This window comes from Octopus bimaculoides, chromosome 4, assembly GCF_046866305.1.
Source record: "Octopus bimaculoides isolate indiv1 chromosome 4, ASM4686630v1, whole genome shotgun sequence".
Classification (NCBI taxonomy): domain Eukaryota; kingdom Metazoa; phylum Mollusca; class Cephalopoda; order Octopoda; family Octopodidae; genus Octopus; species Octopus bimaculoides.
The window spans coordinates 115,859,153-115,869,152 of NC_142931.1; the positions used below are offsets into that span (position 1 = coordinate 115,859,153).

Below are 10,000 nucleotides of genomic sequence, written 5' to 3' on the forward strand. Positions count from 1 at the left end.
ATATCATTATACATATCTATACACCTATGAATGCGTGTGTGTGTGTGTGTGTGTGTAGATATAAACACACATATATCATCACCATCATTATCTTTTAACGTCCATCTTTCATGCTGGCATCTGATGGGTCTGATAACAGTATCATGCTCCAATGTGTGCTTCAGCATGGTTTCTATGGCTGGACGCCCTTCCTGACACCAACCACATTACAGGGTGTACTGGGTGCTTTATTTTTTTTCCTTCATGGATGAACACAAGTGACATTGCTATGCAGCTTGCAACTTAAGATCTCCTTCAACTGAGTATAAGGGAGGTGGCTTTATGCTAAGAGATGAGAGTAAGGTATGAGAAGAGACCAGACCAGAACAGCTTTATTGTATGGCTATTTATGTTGTAGAAGAAAGTGTGGGAGTAGCAGAGATAGTACTAGAAAGTGAAATGAAATAGTGGAGATGAAGTGTCAGGGAAGACCTCAATATACAAAGTGAGCAGAAGTGAGTGAGCACAGAAGAACAGTGGTAGGTAGAGGTTGCAAGAATGTATGAGGAGAGTGAAATGGGTGAGGGGTGAATATAATGAATGAAGAACAAGTGTTGAGGGATGCATAAATATATGTTGGAGGGAAGATAGGCAAGAGTAGGTGATGACTGTAGAGATTGGATAGGGTTGAGGGGTGGATGTAATGAACAGTGGACAAGGGATGAGGGGGATCAAATGATAATATGAAGTGAGGGGAAAAGAGGTGATGACTGATAGTACAGAAAGGGTGAAGAGCAGCAGTGTGTGATAATGATACAGTAGAGAGGGGAAGGATGAAAGAAAGAGACATGATGTGTGGTTGGATAGGTTGCAAGAGTGGGAGGTGTAGTGCATAGGGAGAGTGAGTGATGCATGGAGAGGGAGATATAATCTGGTGGCATAGAAGGGTGATCAATGTAAACACTGAGTGAAGAAAGGCAGTATTAAGAATGGAGGAGAAGTATCAAGTGAGGTGGTTCAAGGTAGTGAGAAAGACAAGTGGTATTAGGGAAAAGCTATTGGAGTATACATTTTTGCTCACATTTAATTACAGCAGCAGATTATTAAAAGTTAGGCAGGTCATGGAAAGGGACAGTGATAGAGAGATGAGTTTTGTGATCAGTTTGAGAAGGACTGTGGGCAAAAGGCCCAGTTATGTGTGTCTATGTGGAGGCACAATGGCCCAATGGTTAGGGCAGTGGACTCGCGGTCATAGGATCGCAGTTTCGATTCCCAGACCAGGCATTGTGAGTGTTTATTGAGCAAAAACACCTAAAGATCCATGTGGCTCCAGCAGGGGATGGTGACGAACCCTGCTGTACTCTTTCACCACAACTTTCTCTCACTCTTACTTCCTGTTTTTGTTGTGCCTGTATTTCAAAGGGCCAGCTATATCACACACTGTGTCACGCTGAATATCCCCGAAAACTACGTTAAGTGCCACTTGCACGTTAATTTCACGAGCAAGCTGTTCTGTTGATCGGATCAACTGGAACCCTCGTCGTCATAAGTGACAGAGTGCCAACAATGTGTCTATGTGTATATATATAGATATATATGCATGCATGAAAGATGGATGTTAAACAATGATGATGATACACCTATACAAAGGGGGTACTCAAAAGTAAACAGAAACATTTTCTGTGCCTCAAACAGCTTACATGGACATTGCCATGAGCAAAACACAAGTTTACAAGTAGTTTTCATGCTTTAGGAATGGTCACTTGTTGCTTGAAGCCCAACCTCATTCTGGGCGACCGTTGACCTCCCAAATGAATGTACATATCACGAAAATTCATGAACTGATCTTGGAGGATCGTCACCAAACAAACGACAAACTTTTTGATATGAAGCTCCTACCAACGAATTTTGAGCAAGGAATTGTGAATGAAAAGAGTTGCAGCAAAATTTGTGCATTGCTTGCTCACGGAAGATCAAAAGCAGTCACGACTGTATGCATGTCATGAACTGAAAGAACAGTTGGAAGTTGATCTGGACCTCTTTTGGAAGCTCATCACTGGTAATGAAAGCTTCTGCTATGGCTAAAACCCAAAAACAAAGCAGCATTCAAGTCAATGGAAGCATTCGATGTCACCATACCCCAAAAAAAGCACATCAGGTGAAGTCCAATGTCAAGACAATGCTGATTTGTTTTATTGATGCAAAAGGAATTTTCTACACACAATCTGTTCCTCCTGGTCAAACTGTTACTTGGCAGTTCCGAAGCATTTGTGAGACGCAATAAAATGAAAATGCCCCGACCTGTGACAGAATGGAGAGTGGTGGTTTCATCACAACAATGAACACCACCTTGAGTGTGAGACAGTTTTGACCAAACATGGCATGACCCTGCTTATCCACCCTCCCTATTCATCCAAACTTGCTGCCTGTGACTTTTTTTTTTGTTCTCCTGAATAACAAAATGTCCTTAACCCTTTTGATACCAACCCGGCTGAAACCGGCTCTGGCTCTGAGTAAAAATGACTTATCTTCATAAATTTTGAATTAAAACCGTCCATCAAACCTTAGTCACAATTTATGTTCCTAACACCAGCTGAATGATAACTAAGTTATTTTACTAAATTCTTTGTTATATTTAAAGTGATTGAAATATAGAGCATGTCAAAATAAATACAGTAACGAAAGGGTTAAAGGAAAACATTTTGCAGATGAGGAAGAGGCATCACTTTGCAAGATTTCAAGGACTGCTTTGAACAATGGAAAACGTGTCTGAACCGATGCAATGCTTCAAATAGAGAATACTTTGAAGGCAGTAAAAGTAAATACATGTAAAACTAAGTGAAGAAAATAACATTGCAAAATTCCAGTTTCTTTTGGGTACGCCGTTGTACATACATAATGATTCTGGAATCTGTTTCATCATGATAAACAAGTTTCCTCAAATACCACATACTGGTCATTTCATATGCATTCATATACATACATACACACATGCACATTCACAACCAAATATATATAGATATGCTCATCAACATATGTATAAATACATATGTACACACATATACACAACATACCTACATATATACATACAGGTATGACATATTCATACATACAAATACACATACATGCACACAAATGGGTGGGGGGGAAGATACACAGAGCAGAAGCATGCTTATTGTTATCCCCATTTTTAATAGCATGTCAATTTTAGAGAATTCTTGATTTTTGAGACTATCTCCTCTCCTCGAAGGCGGTCCCAATTGTAATGACACAATTGGCTTGCTCGTTCTGGAAGTGAGAATAATTTCAATAAATCAACAAGACATGTTACTGGCCACACTTAGCTCATTCTCATTTCATTTACAAATACACACACACACACACACACACGCACACATATATATATAAAAGCCATTGTCTTCTGTTGTCTTGGGCAAATCAAAGCCTTGTGAGTGGATATGGTAGATAAACCAAAACAAGCTTGTCATGAGTGTGAATGTGTGTCTCCTTGTCTCAACATTCCTCAAAAGTTATAAATGAAAATCACTATAACAAAAGTTGTGCTGTTGGTTTCCAATTTTCTGTGAAAACATGCATGCATGGGCATTATTTTAATAAACGTAACTTTGAATTAATTCAATGTTGTTGGCTGTTCATTGTAGGTTGATGTTGACTGTTCTTGTTCTGTTATCATTGGCCTGATGTGTAGCCTGTGGTGTACACCTCATTTGGATATTTACCACTTGCAAGGTTCTGCTTGCTATGAAACATATGTAGACCAGGTTACAAGGCCTGCTCTTGATCTGCAGCAGGTAACATTGATGTGATGGAGGGAAGGAATTAATGTAGAGCACAAACATTTGATCACAATAAACAAATCATTTGTGCAGGTTGTTCAACAAGAAACTGCAGAGCTGTCTTTCTTGGACTATGAGAACCTACCGCCACCATAATATTTATGTGTGTACATACATTCGTGACTGTGTGGTTAAGAAGTTTGCTTCCCAACTATGTGGCTTAGGCAAGTATCCTCTACTATAGCCCCAAGTCAACCAAAACCTTATGAGTGGATTCAGTAGATGGAAACTGAAAGAAGCCTGTCACATGTGTTTGTGTGTCCATGGATCAAACAGAGTTTATTGACACAGATTTGCTACGATTCATCTTGCCTACCATCACTGGTTTCCTGATGTTGTATATGGTTTAACAGAAGACTGAAAATGAGAGATACCATTTGTATGATGATAATGTTCATTAATAACTATGATGTGATATCAAGACAAGGTGACACGTGTGTGTGTGGTGTATATATATGTACATATATATACACACACATGCATATATACACACACATATACTCACACACATGCATATATACACACAAACATATACACACACACACACACATACACACAAACATATACACACACACATACACACAAACATATACACACACACACACACACACAAACATATACACACACACACACACATACACACAAACATATACACACACACACACACACATAAACATATACACACACACACACATAAACATATACACACACACACACACATAAACATATACACACACACACACACATAAACATATACACACACACACACACATAAACATATACACACACACACACACACACAAACATACACACACACACACACACACTATATATATATATATATATATATATATACACATATACACAAGAGTTAAGGAATAGAGAAGGTAAAATCTGGTCTACATATGTTTCATAGCAAGCAGAACCTTGCAAGTGGTAAATATCCAAATGAGGTGTACACCACAGGCTACACATCAGGCCAAGGGTATCTTGATTGAATGAAAGTTTACATTGTCACAAGGAGGTACTTGTTAACACATGGAAGAATCGAACTTCTGAGGTTCTGCTTGCTATGAAACATATGTAGCCTGGATCTTATCTTCTCCATTTCTTAACTCTTATATTTTTATGCGCATACCCGGCAACCCTGGTCACCTACTGTGAAATATAAAAAGAACTCTTTTCAGTTTATCGTACTTCAAAACGAAAAAATCCACAACCTTCCATCTCAATGAACCACTATCCCTGAAAATTGTTTTTTATATTTACTACTCATTGCTTGAAGCTTTCTTCCTACACCTTGATCCATACACACACCTATATAATTACATATACATACATTTATACATAGACATCATCCTCCTTTAATATCCAATTTTGATGCTGGCATGTGTTGGACGGTTTGACCAAAGCTAGCAAGCCAGAGAGCTGCATTGGGTCCCATTTTGATTTGATTTAGTTTCTACAGCGGGATGCCCTTCATAACACCAACCACTTTACAGTATGTGCTGGGTAGTTTTAACGTGGCACTGACACAAGTGTTTTTATATGGCACCAGCACAGGACTCTTACAGGAAAATCCTCTTCACCAGGGGATGTGGCTTTAACACTTCTGTAGTGGAGGTACCAACTTGTTCAGCTTCTTCACCTTGCTGAATTGTTTTAGATGGTCCAATACAATTGGAAACGAAAACTCAAACTTTGCTGTTAACCCATGCATAGTTTGAGATGTATCCACTTTCACTACAGTTTCCAGCTCATCATTATCCACCTTGGTTTCAAGTCTACCACAGGGCTAATTTTCAAGAGTAAAGTCACCAGACCAGAACTTCTCAAACCATTGACATACAGTGCGCTCATTCGCTACATCTTCACCAAGCACCTCATTGATGTTTCAAGCTGTCTGGGATGCATTGGTTCCACAATGGAATTCATATTCATAAACAACACAAATTTTTTTATCTATCCATAGGTTAACAAAAATTGATTTACAAGCAAAAACTCACAATATAATCAGACACCATGAATAGCATTTCGAAAGTGATGTAATTCTTCAATGTTGTAAAACAAAGAATTGTCAGGATAAAACATTAGAGTTAACAACTGTCAAACTTGGTGCATAAGAAAATCAGACATTTCATTCTTAATGATTTGATATATATATATATATATATATATATATATATATATATATATGTATATATGTATGCATGTATATATGTATGTATGTATATATACACACACACACACACATACTCTTGTGTGTATTTAGTGTACACTTGTCTCGACACTATTTGGTGGTTGCAAACAAGCATCATCATACAGGTATGGTTATTCATTCCCAGTCTTCTGTGAAAAATACATCTGGCCATGGAGAAATATCATCTTGCTTGGAAACAGGTTGACTTCTGGTAGAAAATGTACAGACATCCAAGAAGACATGTGACAAACTAGTGAAGAAGGACATCAGGATGCTGAGTCTAACAAATGAAACAGAAAAGACTGAAATGATTGCTGATTTGCTGTGCTTGAGAAGATCCATTCATCAAAGCAAAATTAAAGCCCTAAAAATATATTATGTCTATGCTCTTTCATTCATGGTTCTGGGTTCAGTCCTATTGCATGGCACAGATACAAGTGAGCGAGTCTAACCACAGAAAATCTGCCACATCAAATTATCAGCAGACATTAGATAGTAGTATTATATATATATATATATATATATATATATATATATATATCGTTCAATGTACACTGTATTAAAATAAGAGCTACAAATAGTTTCATGCCACTGAAACATGTAGTTAAGCAGATTTTTATAATGTGCCTTGTGTATAATATCCCTTACGAATGTATGTGTCTAAAAAAAAAACTGTTTGCATTTGGTCCCACTGCCTCAATGGGCTTCTCAACTAAGAGGGCTTTGTCTTGCAAGTTACTTGGTGACCTCACTGGTGCAGGTGTCACATAAAAAGCACCAGTGCTGGTGCCATTTAAAAAGCAACCAGTACACTCTGTAAAGTGGTTAGCATGAAGGGTATCCAGCCATAGAAACCATGCCAAAACAGACAATTGCTAGCTCCTATGAAACCATCAAAACCGTGCCAGCATAGAAAACATACATTACTTGATGATGACGATGACACACACACACACACACACACATACATATATATGTATATATATATATATATATATATATATATATATAAGTATGACACAGTTCCATTTTGTGGGCATGTAGGAAACATCCATCTCATCACCATGGCCACAGCTTCTAGTGTGAAACCAATAAAGCAATAAAGGAATACACAGACAATTTTATTCTGTACACCTATTTATTGTTTTATTATTGATGGATTGGTAGAATAGTTAAAGTATTAGACAAAAAAGGCCTTGACGCATTTTTTCCAGTTCTTTATATACTGAGTTCAAATCCCACCAAGATCTCTCTGAGATCTATAAAATACACCACTTGTCAAGTATTGGTATCAACTAACCCTGTACCTTCAAAACTGCTGGCTTTGTGCCTAAATTAGAAGCATTTTTTTCATCTCTTTGTCTCCCTTCTTAAATATTTTTGCAAACAGCAGTTGCATTAGGCTAACAAAAATTTATCTGACAGTTTCTTCAGCAACTAATCAGAACCAGTTACGATATTCAAATATTTTCATGTGTTGCATTATATACAGGTTTCCCTTATTCTGTTGATCACAACCACTTGAAGTTCAGAAATAATATACTAGAGGTAACAACTTTCAGCTTCCAAAAGATATGGCTGTGTAGGTAAGAAGTCTGCTTCACAATCACTTGGTACTGGGTTCAACCCCACTGTGCATCACCTGCACAAGTGCCTTCTACTATAGCCACAGGGATCTATCACCTTGCTTTAGCATTATTTGCTAAATGTAAATAGACATCACCGTCCTGTGGTACTGTCTGTTTGAAATCGTCTATTAAATCATGCTAACCCTCACTTATTTCCAGGCTAGTTAATAATCTCCCAGTCTATTACACAACAAACAGCCTGGATTTTTTAATACAGAGAACTAGAAACAAATGACACCATATGAATAAGCCTTGTGTTTACAAAGATTGTTCAACCTGTCAAGGCATGTCAAAAGGCTTGGTCATCTGCAAGTAAACAGTAGAGTGAAGATTGTTTACAAAAGTAAACATATATGAAGACAAAGGATTTACAAGCTCACACACATGTATCTTTTACTTGTATCAGTCATTAGACTGTGGTAATGATGGGACACCAATTTGAAGAATTTTAGTCAAATGAATCAATCTCAGTACTTCTTTTTTAAGCTTGCTACTTATTCTGTCAATTTCCTTCTGCCAAAGTACTAGGTTATAAAGATGTAAACACACCAACACCAGTAGTCAAGCACTGGTGGGGGATAAACACAGACACAAATACACATACATATATTATATTTTATATCATATTATATTATATATATGGGTTTCTTTTAGTTTCTGTCTCCCAAATCCATTCGCAAAGCTTTGGTCAACCTGAGGTCATAGAAGATATTTGCCCAAGGGGTCATGCAATGGGACTAAACCCAGAACCACGTGGTTGTGAAGCAAATTTCTTACCACACAGGAATGGATGTATGGTTAAAAAGCTTGCTTTCCAACCATGTGGATTTTGGCTCAGTCTTGTTGTGCAGTACCTTGGGCAAGTGTCTTCTATTATAGCCTCCAAGGCTTTTTATGAGTGGATTTGGTAGACAGAAACTGAAAGAAGGCTGCCATGTATGTATGAGTGTATTTGTGTCTCCTTGTCTTGACATTGCATAATAGTTACAAAAGAGTAACTATCTTACAGAGTGTCACTCATTTCCAAAAATCATGTCTGGCTATGAGGGAACATTACTTTGCTTGGATACAGGTGATAGTGTCTAACCACAGAACATCTGCCATACCAAATTTCATTTGATGCATGCATGCATGGAAAAGTGGACATTAAAACCATAATGTATGTCATTGCAATCATGTAACTGACTGCATAATAAGATAACAAAACAATGAAGAATTAACAGAAAGCTGTTGAAGGGAAGGCTTGTTCTTAGTTTAAGATCTATTACTTAACCACCAACAATAAAAGCTTTCGAGATTTTAACTCTCCATTCCCATGAATAAGTTGTAAAATATGGAGTTGGATACACTGGAGTATATATTTTTATTGTTCAAAGATATTAAATTTGAGATTTCACTTGTGAAATGCTTCTACTGCAGTTCAAGGTGGTTTAACACAATACTCTCTTCTGAAACACTGCACAATGTTTTCTTGTCTTCAAAAATTGTACATATATTTTGTAATGTGTAACCACTGTTTTGTTGATCTGATTATACATGTCACTGCATTGGCAAATTGACTTATTTTAAATATATTGACCGGAGACTGCTTGGTGATTCATTCTCCGATCCAATTGGACATTGACTAAAAGAGCATGTTCCTTGTGTAGTGTTCTGGTTAAATGACCGGTCATTGTCTTGGTGGAATAACAAGGCACACCTTGTTATTCCAATTAGTAGATTAGATGTCATTACATAACTTTGTCAGTTTTTCATGTTCCCTTTAGTGATGAAGGCTGATGTAAACCCTATAATTTGCTATCTTTCTCTTTTTCAATGTCTGCTGCTATGCCTCCCCCTCCAACCCAGCTGACTACAGCAAGAGGTGGTCTGTATACTTGTCATATAGACTAACAGATAGCATCTCTCCCAATGATTCCTATACAGAGCTTGCAAAGAAAATGGATAGGCTCTTTGTGTAGCTATTCAAACTACTCACCTCACATATACCAACACACCTTGAAAGCAATCAGCAACCAGTAGAACTTCTCCAGCTTCCCCAAGGGTCACAAGTGGACAACAATTACACCTTCATCTTGGATGTATGCTCCTTGTATATCTGCATAACTACTAGTAAAAGTCATACAATCAATCCAATAGCACTAGAGCACCAGGACAGATGACTCCGACTTACAGTAGGTTTTCTCTCAACAAAATTAAGCTCTCTTCTAAATTTCTGCAATGCCAGCATATTCTTCATGTACAAAAGAACTACCTCTTGACATGACCTTCCGATGGGATCTGGATTAAGTGGGAAGCCAACTGCACAAACACTGCAAGGTTCAGAGTGCAGGGCA

At 37.7% G+C, this 10,000-nt stretch overlaps 2 protein-coding genes across 2 annotated transcripts in view; both read right to left on the reverse strand.

The window, feature by feature from the left end:
* Positions 1-10,000, reverse strand: part of LOC106872121 (ran-binding protein 9) — a 191,449-nt gene that overhangs the window by 173,515 nt on the left and 7,934 nt on the right. The window lies entirely within an intron of this gene.
* Positions 6,163-10,000, reverse strand: part of LOC149136210 (ran-binding protein 10-like) — an 11,780-nt gene continuing 7,942 nt past the window's right edge. Inside the window, exon 2 of the mRNA XM_089351190.1 lies at positions 6,163-6,316. Coding sequence (XP_089207316.1) covers positions 6,303-6,316 — 14 coding nt within the window. The 3' untranslated portion in view covers positions 6,163-6,302. The remainder of the gene's footprint in view (positions 6,317-10,000) is intronic.